Source organism: Carassius gibelio, chromosome A9 (assembly GCF_023724105.1).
Source record: "Carassius gibelio isolate Cgi1373 ecotype wild population from Czech Republic chromosome A9, carGib1.2-hapl.c, whole genome shotgun sequence".
NCBI classification, from domain to species: Eukaryota; Metazoa; Chordata; class Actinopteri; order Cypriniformes; family Cyprinidae; genus Carassius; species Carassius gibelio.
The window spans coordinates 26,396,650-26,421,187 of NC_068379.1; the positions used below are offsets into that span (position 1 = coordinate 26,396,650).

Below are 24,538 nucleotides of genomic sequence, written 5' to 3' on the forward strand. Positions count from 1 at the left end.
AATAATCATTCCATTTAATTTCTGAGACTTCATTTGTGTCCAGGCAACCGATCCATTAACTGGACAGCTCATTAAGACCACACTGAACTCTCTGTCTCTCGCTCTCGTAGAAAACAAAGACCCCATTTCAACCGCTCAGAAAATCTCACCCGTGTCTATCCAGCAGAAATCTCAGATATGTTGCAGCATGTGCAAAATGTTTTGGGTTTTTTGCATGTGATTTTTTTATCTTACAGATGAGAACTTGAGTGTGTGTACAAAATGCATCTATCTAATGTAAAGTTTGGCAATATAGTCACACTTCATTGCTTCTGCTGTCATTTTTGTCTTTCAGCTCAAGCTAATTTGAAAAGAATGTTGCTGTCCAAGTTAGTTAAAATTAATTAAGCTGTCAGCATTAACAGGTTCCAGTTTATTCCCTGAATAATAGCACATCTGGTTTGCATCTTCCCTTGAGACGGAAGTTTTTTACCGCCACAGTCGTGCTCTAATGCATAAGTCTGTTCAGCAGGTTAGTGCACGTGCTGTTTATTGACTTAATATTTTCATCTGCCTTTGTGCTTGTGTGGAGTGTGTTTATAGCTTAAGAAACAGCTTTAGCATCTCTGATTGAAGCTTCAGTGGTAGAAACAGTTCTGGAATTGGTAAGATTGATTCAGTGAGTCAGTTCAAAACTGTCCATTTAAAACGAATCAATGATTGATTGCGGTTTGTTTATTACGATTATTTTTGTAAACCATTTTAGATCATAAGACTGAATAATTTTAGGATAGCAAGATTTTTTAATGTTTCTGAAAGAAGTCTCTTCTGCTCACCAAGGCTGCATTTATTTGATCAAAAATGCAGTAAAAATTGTAATATTGTAAAATATTTTTTTACAGTTCAAAATAACTGTTTTCTATGTAAATGTATTGTAAACTGTAATTTATTTCTGTGATGCGCAGCTGTATTTTCAGCATCATTACTCCAGTCTTCAGTGTCACATGATCTTCAGAAATCATGAAAATATATCAGTGTTAAAAAAAAAAACAATTCCTATTTTTGTGGGATTCTTTGAGTAGAAAGATGAAAATTTGAAATTGTCATTTTTGATCAATTGAATGCATCCTAAGAGAAAATCCTAAGTCTTAGAGAAAAGCCCAGGTTTAACATTTAGCATCGGCTGTTGTAGAAACCCTGTAACCTCTCGTATGAGCAATAGTCAGTGATTCTCGCTTTTGCAAACAGCGCTAATGAGCTTAAACAGCAAATATACACACCAACTGACGGCGCTGCATGAGTTTAATTAGACTCAAGAAAGCATAGCGCTCAAACTAATTAAGCCGATTTGCTATTTAATGTGGAAAATGAAAAATAAAGTATTTTACAGGATGAGCACACTGCAGCTGGACAGATAACGGCATGCTCTGTCGTGTCTGCTCTTGAAGGAGGTCGTTTGACTCACTTCGATTGCCATCTCAATACCAGTTAGCCTCCAAATATAACAGACATAAATCTATAATTGTATTATCACGCAGCAGGGCACGTCTGCAGAACACCAAGTGTGCTTACAACCAACCAATCTACACTGAAATACAGAGGGCCTTCCCTCTGGAATCATTTAGACCCTGCTTTAAAGACTAAAACCACTCTAAATTCTTTCAAAAGAGAGCTGAAAAAAATGTTAACATATAAATAAGTTTATCTTGGTAATTTGTTTATTAAAATGTTTGATGTACTGATTGTATTGTCTTGCTTGATCATGTAATTTTACGTTCATTTAATGAGATTTTGGGGAGGTGGTTTCATAAGACCTTATGGTCTTCTCACTCTCTCCCGCACAGTATTTTGTTTTCTTTTTTTCTTCAATGGATTTGTAAAGTTGTATTTCGAATGTTATATGTGCAAATAAACCTTCAACCTTCAACCTTACCTTCTGCAAAACAAGCACTGAAGCAGCAGACATGTTAACCTTCATTTAAAGGTGAAAAAACTGATAGAAACTAGGAATATTTTGTGCAGATCTTTCCACACATGACAGATGATAGTTTCTTTAAAGCTCAGTAAAGTATCTAAACACATTCAGGAATGGGAAAAGAAACCTCTAACATTTCTCCTGTCATGCTTTTTTTTTTGTAGTACTTTAAAGCTGAAGCTCTGAGTAGAAGAAATCAAGTCACATTTAATTATATAGTATGACGCTATGGAATATGTAAAAAAAAAAAAATATATGCTGTATCTATGTTGTGGCAACAAATTAAGATGTTTCCTTCGTTTTGGTAAATGGTGGCCAAATTGTCTAAAGTGTCAATTTTTCTGAATAAATCATCTTTCCATTGATGTATGGTTTGTTATGATCGGACAATATTCGGCCGAGATACAACTATTTGAAAATCTGGAATCTGAGGAAGCAAAAAAATCTAAATATTGAGAAAATCATCTTTAAAGTTGTCCAAATGAAGCTCTTAGCAATGCATATTACTAATCAAAAATTATTATTTTTTATATATTTATCGAAGGAAATTTTACAAAATATCTTCATGGAACATGATCTTTACTTAATATCCTAATGATTTTTGGCATAAAAGAAAACTCATACAGTGTTATTTTGACTATTGCTACAAATATATTACAAACATACCTGTGCAGCTTAAGACTGATTTTTTGTGCTTCATTGTCACATTTGTTTCCTGGTTTTAGTATATTGTTGCCTTGTATCAATTCATTCCCTCGCTTTAGTAAATAATGGGTTAGTGCTAATTAGTTCCCTCATTTTAATTAACTGAAAAAGGGATGTTTTTTCAACACTGGCCAAAACTCAATAATTACTCCCAAATTCCTCACATAACCACATGAACCGTTAGGGAATGACCAGTGGCTTTTAACCATATCTTTCTCAAATAACTTCAGTCTTGTCTTCATTTAATTGTAGGAAAATAACATCAATAAATGTGGTTTTACAGGGAGCCAAGAAAAGTACAGTAGACCGATACTGTACATATTTAAATATCATCCGACAGAGACGTGGGTGAAAAGATGCTCCTAGACAACGAGTGTCTCTGATACAGTGTTTAATTTACACAGAACCAAAGACTGAATCTCAAATGTACTTGTACCTGTCAAAGCAGCACAGTGTATCTGATGTCTGATGTACAGACAATCATTCCTCAGTGGCAGAGCTAAACCTCGTTGAGAGAGAAACCTAATCAGATCAGCTTTAGGAGCAGACTGGACAGATTACGTTTTATTCCCCTGCGTTCGTCGAGTAATCTGCTGTCTGTTTACTTAAATATAGGAGCCCACCGATGAATATGCATAGCTCAGATGATGTCATGGCTTGAATATTCATGAGGTCAGATGAGTGGGCCTTTTGAAGCGGGTGATGTTAGCTAACACTCTTGATTCATGTTGAGATGAAGCGTCAGATGCTCCTTCACTGCACCGTTGGGATGACGCTAATCGATCTTGCAAACACACAGCCAGACCCCCAGGACTCAGAGTTGTGATTCGCCATCATTCATGAGTGCTGTTGACAAACAGATAACACATGGGTGAAGGTTTTGGCTGCTTAGAACTGGCTTTAGTTCAGTTATAGGAACTGGCTGACTGTAAATGTGCAAAACAACTTTATCGGTTCTGCAACACAAACGTTTAAAAACCTTCTCAAAATTGCAGCCAATGTGCGCTTTTATAAGAGAAGATGTTGATGGATGGATGTTTCCCTGTCAATCGAAATATCTTTTAGACCACAGACACCTCCGACTGAGCATGCTTTCTCCCAATGAAGGAGTTTTGTCAGTCTCTCCACACTAGCAGTTCCAGATTTCTCACTACCTTGATGTCAAACTCAGGGAAAGTCCCATCAATATGTCTTATTTTTCCCTCTCACATCAGACAGAGGGAAACCTGTTTGAAAACAGTTATTATTGCAGTTAAGTTTGGTGTCGCTAGTGCACACTTATAAATGGCAGAGCCATTGATTTCACTACTTAACTGAAACAAAAAAAAATAAATGATGATAAAAAATAAATAAATAAATGTTTGGCCTTTGAAATAATGCATAAAATCTTTTTATTAGAAATAGAAATATTACTTTGGCAACTAACTGAAATAGCTTATGTAGAAGTAATAACATTACTAAAACTGATATCAAATTAAAAAAAAAAAAATTAAGCTATATATATATATATATATATATATATATATATATAATTTTTTTTTTTTTTTTTTTTTTAAAGAGATTGAGCAATTAGTACAATTAGTTTTTCCACTAGTGGTCACTTTTAAAAAGCAGGGCTCATGATTTTACTACTTGTTATTGTTAACTAGAACTAATAAAAAGTTTTCAAATCTCAATCATTGAAATAATCTTTTTATAATCTTTTTATATTATAAAAGATAAAAATGAAATATATACCAAATTTAAAAAAGGGCTTTGGCAACTAACTAAAAAAGTTTAATACAATTACTAAAATTGAAATAAAAATTAAAAAGAAGTATTAAAAAAGCATGCAAATAATCACTGAAACTTAATTAAAATAAAAGCATAAAATAAAAATATATGTATAATGGTGTGGGTGTGTGTGTGTATGCCCTATTAGCATATACACATCCCTTAAAGAGAGAAGCTGCGGTCCGTCATTACTGTTCATTACATTACTGTTTGTTTTACGTGTTATTTGACAAACGTGGAGATCTGAACAGTTCGATATATTTCAGCCGACCATCCCACACCTATTAGGGTTACTTGTAAACAAAGATGTTATAAGGTTACAAAAATTGCGTCAATTATCATAATCAATCCGAGTCCGAGTCTAGGGATGATACTGATGCAGTTGCTCAACCAGAAACTCCATTGTATCTTTATTAATTTGTAGTCATTTTGAATTTGACTTTTTTTAAAGCAATTTTCTTGTTTTATTTCTGAACGTTTGACATAAATAAAGTGAAAGTGAGAAGGTTTAAGACAAGTTTCTACAACACGTGCCTTCATATTTCATACATCTCTTCTGCAAAGATATTTAACAAGTGATTTTTTTTTATATTTACGTTGACACCTTAATGTGTGGTGAACCTGGAATAGAAATTTCTTTAACTAGATTGTTAACTAGAACGTTGACTATTTAAATGTAAAAAATAAAATAAAATGAATCGAAACTTTGAAAACATCAGATATTCTGAATATTTTATTTTTTGCCTAACCCTAGTCTGTAGTATTGCGTGTGACACAGTGAGGTTGTTTAAAGCTGAAGGTGAATGGGAAATGCAGCAGTTCACTGATATCAGAAAGAGGAGCAGCTGATTTACTCGTTCACTCACTCACTCGCTCTGCTTCTCCCTCCGTCACCCGTCTCCCTCCTGCCCAAACTCTCCTTCAGCTCGGTTTTATTAGCTTTCTATCATTTTCTCTGGGAGGATCAGAGATTATTTCTCTGACGAACTGCAGTCAGCCTCTGTGTAGGAGAGGAGAGATAGAGACCTCTTCATCCTTCTCCGTTTCATCTCTCTACTTTTTTCCGTCCACTCTTTCATTGGGATTGCAGAGTGGAGCGCTGCGGATGTGATTTTTCGCTGATTCTTTGAGGATGTGTTCAGCGATGCGGTGAAGCCAGAGAGAGAGACTCGGTCCGCGGTGCCGTTCATCAGTTGAATGCGAATGAAAGCGCGGTGGGTGAACATGGAGGTGCCCTGAAGAGAGAGAGAGAGGAAAGCAAAGATTTGCTTTGCATGAAGAACACGTCATTCTGTGAGTATCAAGAGCTTCGGTGCGACTGGGAAAATAAGTTTCAGAGCGAACAGGTTGCTGGTGCATTAGTTTCAGGTAGTGATGCATGGATGCACATTAGAGGCAGTTCACTGAAAATGACATGTTTCTGACACACAGCTTGCAAAAAGTGAAATTTCGCAGGATTTGGTGTCGAGTTTTTCACTTCTATTTGATTTAAATGGTTTGTATTGCTTTTGAAACGTCTCTAATTGTTTGTCTGTGTGTGTGTGTTTGCTCAGTGACCTGGTTCTGTTCCCCATTCATTCTTTACTGTGGTTATCATGAATCACGTTAGCTGCTGGTAGTTTGCATTCGGGATGATGTCATCGTTGTCTCGCCATGGTTCCAAGTTTCGTTCAGAGACCTTTAACCCAGACCTGAATCTGAAGAGAACTGCTTTTGGCATCTGTTTCCCATTCATCCTCTTTATATGGCATCAATGTGTCTTATTTTTCCCTCTCACATCAGACAGAGGGAAACCTGTTTGAAAACAGTTATTATTGCAGTTAAGTTTGGTGTCGCTAGTGCACACTTATAAATGGCAGAGCCATTTTAAATAAAACAAAAAAAAAAGTTTTCAAATCTCAATAACCAAGTAAATAAATAAATGTTTGGGCTTTGAGATAATGCTTAAAATCTTTTTTTATTAGAAATAGAAATATTACTTTGGAAACTAACTGAAATAGCTTATGTCGAAGTACTAAAATTACTAAAACTGATATCAAATAAAAAAAATCTAATAAAAATTAAGCTAAATATAGATTTTTTTTTTTTTTTTTAAAGAAATTAAGCAATTATTACAGTTCAGTTTTTCCACTAGTGGTCACTTTTAAAAAGCAGGGCTCATGATTTTACTACTTGTTATTGTTAACTAGAACTAATAAAAAATTTCAAATCTCAATCATTGAAAGAATCTTTTTATAATCTTTTTATATTATAAAAGATAAAAATGACATATATAACAAATTTTAAAAAGGGCTTTGGCAAAAAGAAGTATTAAAAAAGCATGCAAATAATCACTGAAACTTAATTAAAATTAAAGCATAAAATAAAAATATTTGTATAATGGTGTGTGTGTGTGTGTATACACACACACACACACATATATATATATATATATATATATATATATATATACACACACACACACACACACACACACACACACACAGACACAGACACACACACACACATATATATATATATATACAGTAGATAATAAAAAAGACTAAGATAGCACTACTGAACGCTTGATCTTGATCTTATTGTTATGCATTGATTCTACCCATAATGCAAAGCTCCTGTTTTTCTCTGTTTCGTGCAGCGACGAGCTCCACTAAGCTGGAGGATCTGAGCTATCTTGATGACCAGAGAAACACCCCCCTGCGTACGTCCATCCGCCTGCCCTGGCACAACACCGGGGGCAGAGTTCCACACGACAAAGGTACATCCTCAATCCCATCATGCAGTTGTGTCTATGTGCTTAGTTTTGCTCTTTAATTATGCAGGAACCTCATGAAACATCCCAACCCCATAAAAAGCATAAAGAAAATATTTATTTAAATATTAATTTTTTTTGTTAGTCTGGAATAAATTGCATGATATTTTCACCTCAATTTTCTTGCAAAAAAAAAAAAAAGTTTAAATTGAGCTTAATTTTCTTTATGTAAAAAAAAAAAAAAAAACATATATTTTTTTATTCTTAAATCATCTTTAGATTTTCTTTAACTGTTTTAAACATTTAGGTGTGTGTTTAAATGTTGTCCTCTCTGTTTATCTGTCTCTTTCTCTAATATAAACACTGCTGGGTTGAGCTGTGTGTGTGTGTCAGTGTTGAGCTGTTTTTCTGATCTTGTTCTGATAAATAATGAGGAACATCAGAGGTTTGATTGAATCACAGCCAGTGGCAGCAGAGATTGATCAGCTCCTATCAGTGCAGCTTCAGCTCCGTGGTTTTTATTCCTCTTTCTGCAGCCCATGTCTCAGGAGTCTGAGGGTAGAGAGAGATCAGCAGCAGAACTATTAAATATTATATCTTATTTCTAATAAAAAAATAAATCTAGACGAGATTTAAAATGCTCTTCAATATTTTATATGAAGTGAAGCTGTAATTTTTTTATGCAAAATTCTATTCATATTTTTTTCTTTGTCTTTTGTGAGATTAACCCAAAAATCTGTTGCCACTTGTCAGTTTCTCAAAAAAAGCTACTTTTCAAGAACAATATATTTATTTTATGTCATAGATTCAATACAATAAAAATATTTAAATCCAACTCACACAGCCAGGTTTATTTATATACACAGCTACTGAAAGTGATGAAAGTCTGTAATTTAATGTCACAGCACTATATTCCAGCATCCAATTATGACTTTTTGAATTATTCACACATATTTTGTCTCGTGCACAATAAAAACTCACTCCGGGGTGACGCTGAAGCTGTTTAAAGCATATATGAAAAGGTTAATTGTAAGTCGTCTTTACAATCTTTTATCACAATTTCTGCAGTAAAATAGCTTTATTGTTAAAGGGGGGGTGAAATGCTTGTTTTCACTCAATATCCTGTTAATCTTGAGTACCTATAGAGTAGTACTGCATCCTTCATAACTCCAAAAAGTCTTTATTTTTATTATATTTATAAGAGAAAGATAGTCTGTACCGATTTTTCCCGGAAAAACACGAGTGGCTGGAGGCGTGACGTGTGGGCGGAGCTAAAGAATCACGAGCGCCAGTAGGCTTTTGTGTTGATCGCGTCTGGAAGCTGTGACATTACCGTGAGGAAAAAACATCATCCAAAACAAACCATGGCTAACAGTCAGATTCAGCCATTTATTTATGATCCAGAATCAGATCCAGAGGCTGAAACTGAACGAGAGCAGCAGCAACGACTCGCTCCGAGCGGGGCTCGAACCCGGGTCTCCGATGGGAGGCGGACGCACTGACAAGGAGGCAGAGATATTTGAAGCAGTTTTACTCACCGCCTGCGGTTCCAACACACGATCGTGACCCTTTTTCGTTGGGACTGCATTATCCTTAAGAAATAAACGATACGCAAATCCGTCGTCAAACTGGACCTTGTTTGTAAAACAAGCATCTTCGAAATGCAGAGAACAAACACAAACACTTGCACAACTCCGTTGATGCTCTGTAAAAATAAACTCCATCCACTGGTCCCTTAATGCTGTTTCTCTTTTGGTAATCTGTGCAGGGTTGTCTTGCCCTGGCAACTAAAAACACACTTCTTTTGTGACATTTGGCGCCGCTCTTGCTCTGATCAGTGAAGTCTGTTGTGCTCTCAGTGCTCTGCTATACGGGAGCGCGCGCTCTTCCGGCAGAAGTGCCTCAGGACCCATATAAGGAAATTCCGCTCCATCTAACGTCACACAGAGCCATACTCGAAAAAAACTTTCCGAAACTTGTGACAAACCGGAAGAAGTATTTTTGGAACAGAAATACTCCTTCAAACGTACAACTTAATTTTAGAAACTTTGTCCATGTTTAGCATGGGAATCCAACTCTTTAACAGTGTAAAAAACTCAGTATGCATGAAATAGCATTTCACCCCCCCTTTAAGTATTACTTTATTCCTATAAATCTAAGCTTAAACTCTAAACTTGTTTTGTTTGCATGTGAGTAAACCTGTGTTTTTTGTCTTTTGCAGCCCGCTTTGCTCCGTACAAGCCCACTGACATCATGCTCAAGCCGCTGCTGTTTGAGGTTCCCAGCATCACCACTGACTCTGTGTTCGTGGGCCGTGATTGGCTGTTCCAGCAGCTGGAGGATGACCTGAGACCCAGCGAATTGGGAGAGAGCCTCGGGTCCATCATTGTGGGCAATGTGGGCTTCGGCAAAACGGCCATCATCTCCCGCCTGGTGGCCCTCAGTTGCCATGGCGGCCGCATGCGACAGATCGCATCCAACAGCCCGAGCGCATCTCCCAAAAGTGAGTTTGGTTCACTGTTTCTCAACACGTGACTGAATCTGGAATGAGAGGCATGAGACACAATGAGAGCGAAGGCTTGTGTAAAATGTTCATCAAATCATTCTTACGTTAATTGTTGCATCGCAGATTTGTTAAAAAAGAATGGTTTTATCAACAGTTTTCCAGTTTTCTTATGCATTCACTAAATTCAAATAATGAGAGTCAAAAGTTTGTGGTCGTTAAGATTTATTAATGCATTCTTTTGCTCACCAAGGCTGCATTTATTTGGTCATAAATACTGTTAATATAAATAAAAACTGTAAATTTTTTTACAATTTTTAATAACTGCTCTCTAACTGAATATCTGTTAAACTGTAATGTATTCCTGTGACCACAGCTGTATTTTCAGCATCATTCCTCCAGTCTTCAGTCTCACGTGATCCTACAGAAATCATTCTGATATACTGATTTACTGCTTAAGAAACATTTATCAATGTTGAAAACATTTGTGTGCTTCATATTTTTGCAAAAACATTGTTTTATGATCATTTCTTATGAACAGAAATATCAAATGAACAGCATTTATTTGTTATAAAAATCTATTGTAACATTACATATATATTTTCTGTCACTTTTGACCAATTCAAAATGTCCATCCTGAATAAAAGCATTATATATATATATATATATATATATATATATATATATATATATATATATATATATATATATATATATAAAGTTTTGATATAAATAAATAAAAAATCAACTAAAAATCTTTAGTTCATATAAGATTTTTGTATCTAATTTACATTTGTGCATTTAATTTTTAATTGCAAGAAACATTAAATTGCATGTTCAAATATTGAAATGCATGCATGGTTGAGAGAAAAATGTCTTTGATGCTTGTATATTCAAAGATAGTCTCAGTAGTGTTCATGTGGATATGTCCAGATGGGGAGCTGAGTTCAGATCTGCCTCTGAGTCAGCCGCCTCACCCGACCCCTTCACCCAGCACCAACACCCTGCGATCCAGCGGCTGTCCCGACACACCGGAGCTACAGCGGCGCCGCGAGGAGGCCGTCACACGCCTGGCTGCCAAGGTACATGCACACACTTCTCATGATGCTCAGCCTCAGGCCATCCAAGATGTAGATGAGTTTGTTTCTTCAGCAGATTTGGAGAAATGTAGCATTGCGTCAGTGTCTCACCAATGGATGCTCTGCAGTGAATGGGTGCCGTCAGAATGAGAGTCCAAACAGCTGATAAAAACATCACAATAATCCACAAGTGATCCAGTCCATCAGTTAACATCTGAAGAAGTGAAAAGGTGCATGTTTGTAAGAAACAAATCCATCATTAAAGCATTTTGACTGTAAACAGTTGCTTCTGACCAAAATAGGAGTCCATAATAACACGTCCTCCAGTGAAAAAGTCCATCTCACATCCAAATCCACACACACATTTGTTTAGAGCTGTTTCGGCTTGTTAACAGTGCTTGATCTGTGCAGATTTCTCTCCTGATTCAGACCAGACCACTTTTTCCCTGGAGAAAGCAATATATTATGGGTATTAGGGATTATGGAGTATTTAAGCCGGAAGCACTGGTTTGAAGTTAGAATGCTTTAATGTTGGGTTTGTTTCTTTCAAACACGCAGGTTTTCTGTTCATAAGATGGTGTGGATTTAATTGTCTTGTGACTCCTGAGTATGAGAGAGTTGAATACCGTCGCTCTGTTAAAACGTCAGGAGAATAAACAGTGTTAGGGTAGATAAGTTTGATTCATAGCAGTGAATTACTTCATAATGTCTCATTGTAATGAATCGATTCAGTCAGAATTCAGTGATTCATTTGCCTTCTGTGTGGCGTTGTTTTTTTTGTGTGTATTTCAATGTTTTAGTAAAAGTATCCGATTGTGAATATTGTTGCTTATGACCAAGGGAGTAACTTTGGTTTGAGAAGTGGGGGGGGGGGGGGCACAAAATGGGGAAAAATGTTTTCGATTTGAATCCCACTTCCTCCATTTACATACAGTTAGGGACTATGGTGATACAAAATCCAGGAAATAATTAAATTGTTTATAATGATAAATTCTCCCAAAAAGAATATTAGGCTACTTTGTATAAGACAAAGATGTCTTACTTTATTTATTGTTGAATACCCAAGACTTGAGAGAATAATTTTATAAAGTCAAAAACTTTCACTAAACATTTTCCCTGTCTCACCTATGAAATATGAAAATGTGCTAGCCTGTTTCTGACATGACATAATTAAAATTAATAACCTGACCCTTTACACAGCACATACCTGCAACTCTGAGCTACTTCTCCCTGTCTCACCCTCCCTGTCTTTAATCAGCTTCACCTCATCTGTTCTCTGATATGAAAGCATGGCATAAAAAAAACATGTGACCATGTTAAAAAAATATTCTAAACAAATAACAACATGCAATTTGGCTCCTACACGAAGAACATTTAATTTGATAATATTCAAACTGTATTCACTATTTATCATGTACTCTTCTGCCCTTTTATCACCAACAAATCAAAATCACCTGGCCTTTCATACAGCACATAACCTTCCTGTAATGTTATGCTGCTACTGCTTTTCCCTATCTCTCCCTCTCTGTTCTGAAGCAGCTCCACCTCATCTGTGCTCTGATATGAAAACAACTGAGTTATGATCATATTGAGTCCACATAGCCAGAAAAGAGTCTCTGGATGTACATTTTAAAAACTGGGTGTGCCACATTCATTTTCAGATTAATGTGTAAAAAAAACCTGACTGCGTATCAATAACTTTACAGACTAGACTGGGCTGATGTGTAAAATTATACTCAGGCTCATCACATAACCATTACATACAAAATATAGGCTAACTCAGGCTAGCTCGACATTAAGCCTTTTCTTTGAAAAAGTAAGTCAATTTTTACAAATTAAAGGGGGGTGAAATGCTCGTTTTCACTCAATCTCCTGTTAATCTTGAGTACCTATAGAGTAGCACTGCATCCTTCAGAACTCCAAAAAGTCTTTAGTTTTATTATATTCATAAGAGAAAGATAGTCTGTACCGATTTTTCCCGGAAAAACACGAGTGGCTGGAGGCGTGACGTGTGGGCGGAGCTAAAGAATCACGAGCGCCAGTAGGATTTTGAGTTGAGAGTGTGTGGAAGCTGAGGAAAAAAACCAACCAAAACAAACCATGCCTAACAGTCAGATTCAGCGTATATTTATGATCCAGAATCAGATCCAGAGGCTGAAATTGAACAAGAGCAGCTTCAGCAATCAGTCTCTATGTGGTATGTACTGAAACTGTATATATTTGCTTAGCGGTTTTGGAAAATGACTAAGTTCCACTTTGTCGTCTTTTTTTTAAGCTGTACATGTGGAAAGTGCAGTTTGATGACAACATCGCATGTTGTTTACTTGATGTGCTTACGCGCTGATAGCTAAGTTAACAACACAGAGATATTTGAAGCAGTTTTACTCACCGTCTGCGGTTCCAACACACGATCGTGACCCTTTTTCGTTGGGATTGCATTATCCTTAAGAAATAAACGATGTGCAAATCCGGGTCAAACTGGACCTTGTTTGTAAAACAAGCATCTTCGAAATGCAGGGAACAAACACAAACACTTGCACAACTCCGTTGATGCTCTGTAAAAATAAACTCCATCCACTGGTCCCTTAATGCTGTTTCTCTTTTTGTAATCTGTGCAGGGTTGTCTTGCCCTGGCAACCAAAAACACACTCCTTTTGTGACATTTGGCGCCGCTCTCGCTCTGATCAGTGAATGTCTCTGCTCTCAGTGCTCTGCTATACGGGAGCGCGCTCTTCCGGCAGAAGTGCCTCAGGACCCATATAAGGAAATTCCGCTCCATCTAACGTCACACAGAGCCATACTCGAAAAAAAACTTTCCGAAACTTGTGACAAACCGGAAGAAGTATTTTTGGAACAGAAATACTCCTTCAAACGTACAACTTAATTTTTGAAACTTTGTCCATGTTTAGCATGGGAATCCAACTCTTTAACAGTGTAAAAAACTCAGTATGAATTAAATAGCATTTCACCCCCCCTTTAACTTCCATTTTAAATGAACAAATATTGTAAGTGAACAACAATAGCTCAAGTTTAGAAAAACATTTATTAGTAAGACTTATTTTATTTCTGCATCTGAGTATAATGAGTTGAGTAGCCTATAACAGCAGCCCATTGCTGACAGAAAACGCTGCTGTTTAAAGTGGACACAGAATGTTCTAGACAACATTAAATGTTTAGGTTAGCTAGCTAACGGTCTAAAGTTACCTAGCAACTGTGTATGTTAACGTTAGCTCATCAACAGGTGTAGACCATAGACTGTAAAAAAATAAGTCGACCGATATTTTGATTACCCTGACCTGAGCTAATTTACTGAATCAACCAACTCACATCTCCTTTCTTTTTTTTTCATCCATGAAGACATTAAAGTCATCTGATGCTGGCGTTTCAGGACTGACTGTGATACCGGCTGCTCGGTAGAACTTTCAGTGCGCTTACACTATTTAGAGTGTGCACGAGACGTCCCTGCCTGTACGTGGACGCGCGCATCGGCACAGACAGTCACATACCTCGACTCCAACCGAACCACGCTTTAATTTAATTTTCTAGAAAATGAGTTTTGAATGTTGGTGGATCTCGTGAGTCTAATTCATGCACATTTACCGAAACAAAGCCTGTAATGCAGCCCTTGATGATCGGACACATTCCAGCATTGATTGTTGATTAGTAGATAAACTGTGTGGACACCGGACAGGATCCTCACACAGGAGCTGTATCTGGTTTAGCCTCCTGCATGTATGGAGCAGTTGAAGTGTGTAGCTCTTCCCATGAATCTATCAGCTGTAAACCTAGTGAAACTGCACAGGTGTGCTGCAGCAGGGTCACGACCTCTGCCTGATCTATCTACAGTGCTGACAGTGCCTTGTGTAAGATGCATATGTTGATTATTTCTTTGATTACCTGGGTGGGTTTTTCATATTTTGCCTTTTTCTATATACAGTATATTTTTCTATATAAGTCTATATAAAGTTCATTTAAAACCGAAATTTAACATCATTGAATATTATTGTGCTTCCTTTGTGACAGGAGATGGAATAAAAGTCAATTTCATGTTTTTTTTAAGAGCCTCTCAAAGAAAACCAGGTGCTTTAATCCGTCTACTAAATTTATGCATGAATATTTTGCACGCAACATATTTTTTAATGAGAATACTAAATGTGAGTGGCCTTCTAGAATGCTTTTTCACATCGTCACATTTATTTATATAGTGCTTTTCACAATAAAATGTTATCATTTAAGTTTATAAATTTAATATTTAAAATATATTAATATGTTATAGTTGGATTTAGCAGACTATAGCTGGACAATAATATTCCTCAACAAGTGGACTAAAACAGATACAGTGTATCCAATTTCTTTATTTGATCTCTAAATTTTAAGGACCAGTTCTCTCTATTAACCAGCATGCATGTTACTAGCATATTGTCTGTTTATTAGTTTTTACAAAGCTAATGCTTATTGACCGTATTTTAGATCCCTCAATCCTACCCGATACCTAAACTTAACTACCTTACTAATTATTAATAATAAGCAGCCACTATCTAGACTATGTTAACCGGCCAAACCTTCACGCTTTGATTTAATTTGCATGCAAACCCTATCACATATGCTAACTTACTGTTAGGACATGCAACATTTTGGGCATTTTCTTTGTGTAAAAACCTTTTGCTAAATAGAAATGTTATGTCTCCTGTCTACGCTTGACACTGCAGGCTGACCACTTATTTAATTGTAAAACTATATTCTTGCTACCTTCTTTTTCTCGTGGCATTTCATATAAATTGCTCTTATGCTTTGGAAAGTTTGTGCTGAATGCTTTAATTGTCATTAGCAGTGACTCATTCTGTGGCTTCTGATTATTTCAGAGGTGTTTTGTTCATAGACATTGGTTTTATGCAACTGCAAAGTGACCAAAGTTTCTCCGTGCGCATCGCAAAGACCAGACTAACTGGTAATTAAATTATTAATATTTTTCCAATTCGTTTTTTGCTTTCAGATAGATTTGGGGATTTGTTTCTTTGCAGACGGCCTCAGACAGACATGCAACTTGTTTTGGCGTAGACTGACTCGTGTTCATGTGTCTTGTATGAAGAGCACACAATGCTGTTAATGGACTGAGATGAATATGTGGTGATGTCACAGTTTTAATGATACAGTTATAAATGATTTATTTCCCCTCAGACTGACATGTTTATGGTGGAGGATGCAGAATCAGTCAGGTGTTGCTTTGTGTCTGTGTTTCAGGTCATATTTACAGCTTGTTATCACAGACTTCTGGCACAGATTCATGCAAACAGCAACACAAGTGTTGAGATCTGATTGACTGCACTCCAGCATTCAGCACCATTCAGAACCAAATTAATATTGATAGATTTTCAAGTCTCTTCTGCTCACCAAGGCTGCATTTATTTGATAAAAAATACAGTAAAATCAATAGTATTGTGAAAAATTATTACAATTTAAAACAACAAGTGTTCTGTTTGAATATATTATAAAATGTAATTTATTCCTATGATGCAAAGCTGTATTTTCAGCGTCATTACTCAATTCTTAAGTGTCACACGATCTTCAGAAATCATGAAAATATGCCGATTTGTTGTGCTGCTTAATATTTTTGTGGAATCTATAACGCTTTTATTTTATTCAGGATTCTTGATAATTATAAAGTTCAAAAGAACAGCATTTATTTGAAATATAAATATTTTGTAATATTATACATTTATTTACTCTTATTTTTGTCCAATTTAATGCATCCTTGATGATTAAAAGTATTAATTTCTTTCAAAAACTCAAACTTTTCAATGATAATGTATATAAACTTGAAGTTGTATATAAAACTTTATTTGAAATTAACTTGTGGAAGACACTTGATTTCCCAAAATGCATTACTTGTGTTGAATTTCAGTGCTGTAATTCCTTTTCCCATCATTACAGTTCTAATATCAGTTAAACTGATTGTATTTTTTTGGCAAATCCAGTTCAAATTTACACTGGTGAATTCAAAGGAAGCCAATTCATCAGTCTCCATCAGACAGATCCAAGCAGATTTATTTCCGTCCCTCGTCTGTTGATCATGTGGGGAAGGTCATCTTATTTCGTTGAGTGAAAAGAATCATTAATATGGAAAAATATCATAACTGTGAAGCAGATCTGGTAGTGTGAATGCAGTCTCAGGATCCTCATTAGTGTTCGTTGTGTGAAGAGAGAGAATACCGGCGATCGCAGCTTGTGTTTCTTAGGATGTGCGTTGCTTCAATATGTCTGCTTCTGCTTTTGAAGTTCATAGAGGAGGGACTGGAGCGATGCCAGCGCTGTTGTTTGGAACGCAGAGCACTGAAGTTGAGATGCCATGAACTGTTCTTGCTGAAGTCACGACCTCTGCATTCAATCTCTGAGTAACTAAACTAGTTCTGGTGCAGTGACCTCCTCCATATTGATCCGGCTTTTTGAAAAAGTCATAATTGTTTTGTGTAACATTCTTCATCTAGTTCTAATGGTGCAGTCACACCAAACATTATGCAAATGAGCTACAGGATTTATTGCCAAGGGCTTTGTTAATACAAAAATACCAGATAATAGTAACTTAATGGGTTAGTTCACCCAAAAATTCATATTAGGCTGCGTTTTAACTTACCCCAGATGAATCCATTTGGCGTTATACAAAAATGTTTTTTGATCTTTTAAGCTCTATCTTTGCAGTCAACAGGTGTTGCATTGCTTCAGTCCAAAAGACGTGAAAAAAGACGTGAAAAAAAGTGTTTTACACTGCTCTGGGGAGTGAATCTAGCTTGCGCTTACTTTTGTAAACAGAAGCAGCTCTGGGGGAATTACACATTCACCGCTCAGAAGTGACGCATGAGGAAACGCAGCGGAGAGATCAAAACAAAACAGCAGCCACTAAATAGAAGTATAAAACTAGGATTTGTAGAGAAGAATATCGGAGGATTTCGATAAAAGCCAAGAGGAGACTGGTTTTCCTTTAATGAAGTAAGGATGCTTTGCTTATTTTGATCCTGTAAACAGACTTTGGTTTTCACGGACTCACCGGCACATGCGCAGCGCTGAGCTCATACCTCATTCAGTGAGTGCAAGCTAGATTCAAGTAATTATTAAGTTTTGTATATGGATATTTTTCTTAAAAAAACACATTGATTCTTTTGGACTGAAGCAATGCAACAGCTGACTGCAACGATAGAGCTTGAAAGATCAAAGACGATTTTTAAAATAACTCCGACTTGATTTGTCTGAAAGAAGACCGTCATATACACCTAGGATACATCGGGGGTGAGTAAAACACAGCCTAATTTTCATTTTGGGGTTAACTAACCCTTTAAACTGTTGAAACATACATTATGCTTAATTTTCCAACAATTGCAACATTATTATATTTTATAATTTTATTTTGGCCAACATGCACATGCGTCCCACTAAGTAAATTTCTTCAAAACTGAAAAAAACGTTCCTATGCATAAGAATAGCTGCAGTTTCCAGTTGAAATAAAGACTAGTGGCAGTTAAACATAAAGTTTTTCATAAAGCCTAATTTTTGCTTAATTGCTTGAGGAATATTATGTTACATTTTCAAGACAATTTTAACATGCTGATACTTTTGAACGTTAGTGCCACATATCCAGCTTCATATGTATGGGTTTTCATATGCGGTAGGTTTATTCGGTAGATCATGCAGTATGGAGTTGCACTCGAAAGCTCCGGTACGAATCCCATGAAACTATGCTTTGTCAAAACAGTTTAAGCCTGCGTATAAGTTGGCACGGTTGCATCAACAAATGCATTTTTATATCAGTTTTGCATTTGTTAACACTATCGGGTAGGTTTAGGGTTGAGTTTGGTGTAGTAGGGGCATATTTCCAACACAATTGATCATTAACCTTTAGCGACGCTCCCCGGATATTTGAATTATGCACTACCACAATATGTGCCTGAAGCAGCGTAATAAAAACACAATATTAAGTAGTTATATCAGTGGGGGAAAAAAAGTGCCAGGCTCACGTATTGAAAGCATGTTTTAGTGCTACTCACTGGACATTTCGCTTTGAAACCCAAACGAAATGTGCAGTAAGGTACAAATTAACGACACTGCAGAAATATATTTATAGAGTCACGTATTTCAAATGAGCCTAGGTTGCTTTCGTTTGATTATATACGCTATAAGTGTTTGCATTCCCTGGGACTAGAACCCCTGACCTTTACTGATACTCTGCGAAGGAAATATTTTATTTTTCTTCAATAATAAAAACATGAATTTTATATTATATGTATAACTTGAACCAAGAGTTTAGATCCTCTAAATCGGTCATAAATCAATAAAATACGCGATCGGCAATTGGCCGGTTTTTGGTATTTTTTCAGACGATTTTTCCAGAAGTACGCTCGCATGCACAGAATACATTGTAATCCTTCACTATGTCATTTGTGTGTAAGTATTTCGAAATCTGTGCGCAGGAGCAGGACATGGGCAGCCGTTCAGGACTGGAAGTGCAGAGTTTCATGTCTGAGGCACAGATAACAGGAAGCGATCAGCCGCTGGTGTACTGACGCACAAATAAAAGCCTTTCCTGGGCGCACTGGGATATAATGTCCCGGTCCGCACCCTGAACACAAGTAGAACGTGAAGAGATGTTCAGATCATCTTCTCGCGAGCTGGATGAGAAACGAAACGGACTAAACTGTGACAAAACTGAAATGTTTTTTTTTTTTTAAAGTATAACTTGCATACACGTTTGAAAAGCCAGAAATAAACCTTAAAATTACATGGACTTAATTTGATTTAAATTCACCTGCTGTAGCACACTGCAAAAAAGTGTTTCATTCATCCAATTAAAACATTTTAGGGTAATGATTAACATCTGTAATTTTTACTTGAGAAAATAGTTATTTATTTTTCATTGGCTCAATTAAAAAAAAATATAGATGTTAATCATTACCCTAATTTTTCTTTTTTTTTTACTGGATGAATGAAACAGTTTGCATCTTTGTTTTATTCGCGCCAACATCATATGATTTTAACATTTTGGAATTATGTATTTATATAGCATACATTTATTTAGTCTAGGTACTGACGTTAATTTCAGATGGTTACGGTTATTGTTTCCAATAGCCAACAGCTTGTTTGGCCTATTAAATACCAAATAAACACATTGTTCATGCACACTTTCCTTCTTTCTTGTTTGTTGCTTAAAGATTTTAAGAAATCGGTATCGGAATCGGCCAGTTTGCTCGTAAAAAAATCGGTATTGGAATCGGCCATGAAAAATCATGATCGTGCAACCCTAATTCCTTTTATTTAAGTTGACTTTTTATTCTGTTTACAAACTTGGAGCAAGAGTTTAAATCTATGTTTTTTTTTATTAAAAAACTCTAATATCAACAAATGCCAAATATATGACATACGATTAGGGTTGTGAATTAAGAGGTTAAGCATCCATTCATCTGATTAAGCACCTTTTAGTTATTCAGCTGGATGGATGCTGACAATTTGGTGTTACCTATTTTAGTATATCCAACATGTACAATATTATTATTTTGATAGATCTATGTCATCCCAGGTAAAGGAACGCATTATTTATGAAAGACACTGTGATAAACAGACTGTTGCGATGCTGATGTGAGATTCTCCAGTGGCGTCAGACAGAGTGTGTAGAGGCATAGTACAAGCAAAGTGCTTTTGATTTCAGTCGAGCTCCGTGAGTCTCTGTCTTAATAGGCCAAGCTGTCCTCTGTCAAACACAATGTGAGCTAAATGATGTATCAACCGTGTTTCCCGGGGGACCTGCCATCCCTCGCGAGTTACTATGGCAACAGGTGAGCAGGGTGGTCATTTAGTCACATTTAAAGAGAATTGGACCCACATGGGCACCGAGGCTTAGGGACGGCAAACACGCAGCAGACAGCGGCAAATTACACATCCACAGATAAGACAAAACACTTAATTAGAAGCTCATCACTAATCAGTTTACAGCATATCGCTACATTTTTAACAAATGAGTGTGTGATGTTTTGGAAACAAAATTGGTTGTATTCCAATCAATCCCTGCATGCATCTGTCACTTAAGTGCAAGCTGATTAGTAAAGCTCTCTCCATTAGTTTGTTGACTAATTAATTCACATATTTGCAGTTGGTGCAGTAGGCTAGGCTAGGCCACACTATACTATGCTATACTATACTATACTATACTATACTATACTACACTACACTACACTGCACTTTAATATGCTATGATATACTATAATATACTATACTATACTATAGCATATGCTATGCTATACCATACTATACTATACTATACTATACTACACTTTGGTATGCTATGCTATGCTACACTACACTTTGTTATACTATACTATGCTATACTATACTGCACTGCACTTTACCATGCTATGCTATACTACACTGCACTTTACTATACTATGCTATACTATGATATACTATACTACACTATACTACACTGCACTTGACTATACTATACTATACTATATTATACTACACTACACTGCACTTTACTATGCTATGATACACTACACTTTGCTATACTATACTACACTACACTTTGATATGCTATGCTATTCTGTACTATACTATACTATGCTACACTATACTATATTGCACTTTACTATGGTATACTATACTATACTATACTACACTATGCTATGAGATGCTATACTATATTGCACTTTAGTATGCTATATTATACTATGCTATATACCCTTCTCTATGATAATTCCATCAGGCATAGTTTTTTTTAATGTCCTATTATATTATTTTATATTCATTATATTATATGCTATGATATGCTATACTATACTATACTACACTATGCTATGATATGCTATACTATATGGCACTTTAGTATGCTATACTATACTGTGCTATATACCGTTCTCTATGATACTTCCATCAGGCAAAGTTTTTTCTTAATGTCCTATTATATTATATTATATTATATTCATTATATTATATGCCATGATATGCTATACTATACTATACTATACTATACAAACTATACTATATTGCACTTTACTATGCTATACTATACGATACTACACTACGCTTTGATATGCTATACTATACTATACTATACTATACTATACTATACTATACAAACTATACTATATTGCACTTTACTATGCTATCCTTTACTATACTATGCTATATACTCTTCTCTATGATCAGGCATAGTTTTTTTTTTTTTTGAATGTCCTATTATATTATATCATATTCATAGTAGTTGAACATTTGTTTAGACTTTGTGGTAAGATTTTTTTTGTCCAAAAATATATACAGTTCTTCTCCTGGTTTAGTTGCTGCTCAGTGTCTCAAACCAAAGACTTTTGCTGTCTAAATCCTTCGTGATGATGGTCTAATCAGCATGTCGAAGGGTCGAAGGAAATACACAGCAATCAAGAGATTGAGTCAGTTAATGTGCGCTTTGGAGTTTGGAGTGTTGACTCAAAGCGTGCGAGTTTATTGTCCCTTTAGATTGATGCTCTCTTCTCAGACCTCATATCAGGGTAAGGATTGTGCCGTTCCTATTAACCCCACCTGTCCAAATGGAAAACATCCCCATCTGTCAAACAGAGGTTTCAATAATAAATTAGGGCAAATTAAATTAGGGCATTGTAAACTCATCTGAATTCACGTAAGATGTTCCCTGTTCCCGGTTTTTATTTTGTGTATAACTAAGATATTCCTCATTTAATGATGTCTGTCCATTTCTCTGTCCATCTGTGTTCTGATCCTCATGTTTTTATCCATTAAGCTGCTGAACTTTTATCATTTCTAACTCCAGGATGACTGGATGGGTCAGAAAAGCTCTCATTTGCATTATTTATCAAGTTCAAACAGTGGCATGATATTGGGCTTCAGTGTTAGATCAACATGGATTGACAGCAGCTCCTCAAGGGCTCAAAGCCTCCTTCTGTTCTGTTATGAGCTTCAGTTCAGCAGCCAATGATGGCAGCCCTGTTATAAAAACCTAAAGTTTGAAAAAGAGCTTGCTCCTGACAGCAATCGTGTAGCCCAAACATTATATTATATTATTTTATATTGATTAGAACCTCATTCGATATTTATTTATTATCATTTATTTTTTCATTTATGTATTTTTCATATTTTATTTTACCACAGAATAAGAAAACCAATGTAAAATCATTGTGAACTCATCTGAATTTACTTAAGATGTTCCCTTTGTTAACCTTTATTATTTGTAAAGTTGTGCATCAACTACAGTATATTGATTGTTATATTATATTATTATACATTTTAATACATTATATTATTTTTTCCATTTAGTTATTCCATGCATTTTTTTTATCTCATTTTAAGTAACTTATATTAGCCAAAGATACATTTCGAAAGTAAAATGTAGTGCGGACATTATTTCATTTTTATTTAAATTCCATAAAAGTTTTATTCTATTATTTTATTTTATTCACTTATTTGAAGATATTCTTGTCAGTGTGCTCATAAACTTGGTCCATGATAATTGTCTGCTATATTGACCGTGTATTTCTGTATTTGTGCATATACAGGAAATTAACTGTTATTTCGTGAACAACTGTGGAGAACATGCATTGTTTATTTTAACTACAACTCTTACATTAAATATTCATTTGAATCTATTTGACTACAGTTTCTGTTCGGTTAAAATAATTTTTCCTCTGATTTAAAAAAAGAAAAAGAAAAACGTCTTCACGTTTGGAAGTAAAATATGGTACCAATTAAAACATTACATAATTATTTTATTTTATTTTATTTCTTGGACAAGATAATTGCCAGCTGTTGTACTGGTGTTGTTGTTGTTTTTTAGCATATAATAAAATTTGAATATACTGAATATTTTGTGCAGTGATGAAATATCAATCTCCTTTTTTAATTTGGTGAACAAATATACTATACTATGCTATGCTATGCTATACTATACTATACTACACTTTGGTATGCTATGCTATGCTACACTACACTTTGTTATACTATACTATGTTATACTATACTGCACTGCACTTTACCATGCTATGCTATACTACACTGCACTTTACTATACTATGCTACACTATGATATACTATACTACACTATACTACACTGCACTTGACTATACTATACTATACTATACTACACTGCACTTTACAATGCTATGCTATGCTATACTATACTATACTATGCTATACTATACTTCACTGCACTTTACCATGCTATGCTATACTACACTGCACTTTACTATACTATGCTACACTATGATATACTATACTACAGTATACTACACTGCACTTGACTATACTATACTATACTATACTACACTGCACTTTACAATGCTATGCTATGCTATACTATACTATACTATGCTATACTATACTTCACTGCACTTTACCATGCTATGCTATACTACACTGCACTTTACTATACTATGCTACACTATGATATACTATACTACAGTATACTACACTGCACTTGACTATACTATACTATACTATACTATACTACACTGCACTTTACAATGCTATGCTATGCTATACTATACTATACTATGCTATACTATACTTCACTGCACTTTACTATGCAATGATACACTACACTGTGGAGAAACTGTGGAGCGCATGCATTGTTTATTTTGTTTTCTCTGAATTAAAAAATCAATTTCAGAGAAAATGCTTAAAGTAAAAATGGCAATATATTGTAAATAAATAACAGCAAATATTGCATGCTTGGAACTGTTGCATGATTCTGAATGTAATTTAGATGCATGTGAGGTTTTTAAGGT

The 24,538-nt window shown here is 35.5% G+C and overlaps 1 protein-coding gene across 2 annotated transcripts in view; it reads left to right on the forward strand.

Moving 5' to 3' along the window:
* Positions 1–24,538, forward strand: part of LOC128020271 (protein TANC1-like) — a 152,915-nt gene that overhangs the window by 93,035 nt on the left and 35,342 nt on the right. For both annotated transcript variants that reach the window (XM_052607106.1, XM_052607107.1), the window contains 3 exons: positions 7,071–7,190; positions 9,406–9,687; positions 10,621–10,769. In XM_052607106.1, coding sequence (XP_052463066.1) covers positions 7,071–7,190; positions 9,406–9,687; positions 10,621–10,769 — 551 coding nt within the window. The remainder of the gene's footprint in view (positions 1–7,070; positions 7,191–9,405; positions 9,688–10,620; positions 10,770–24,538) is intronic.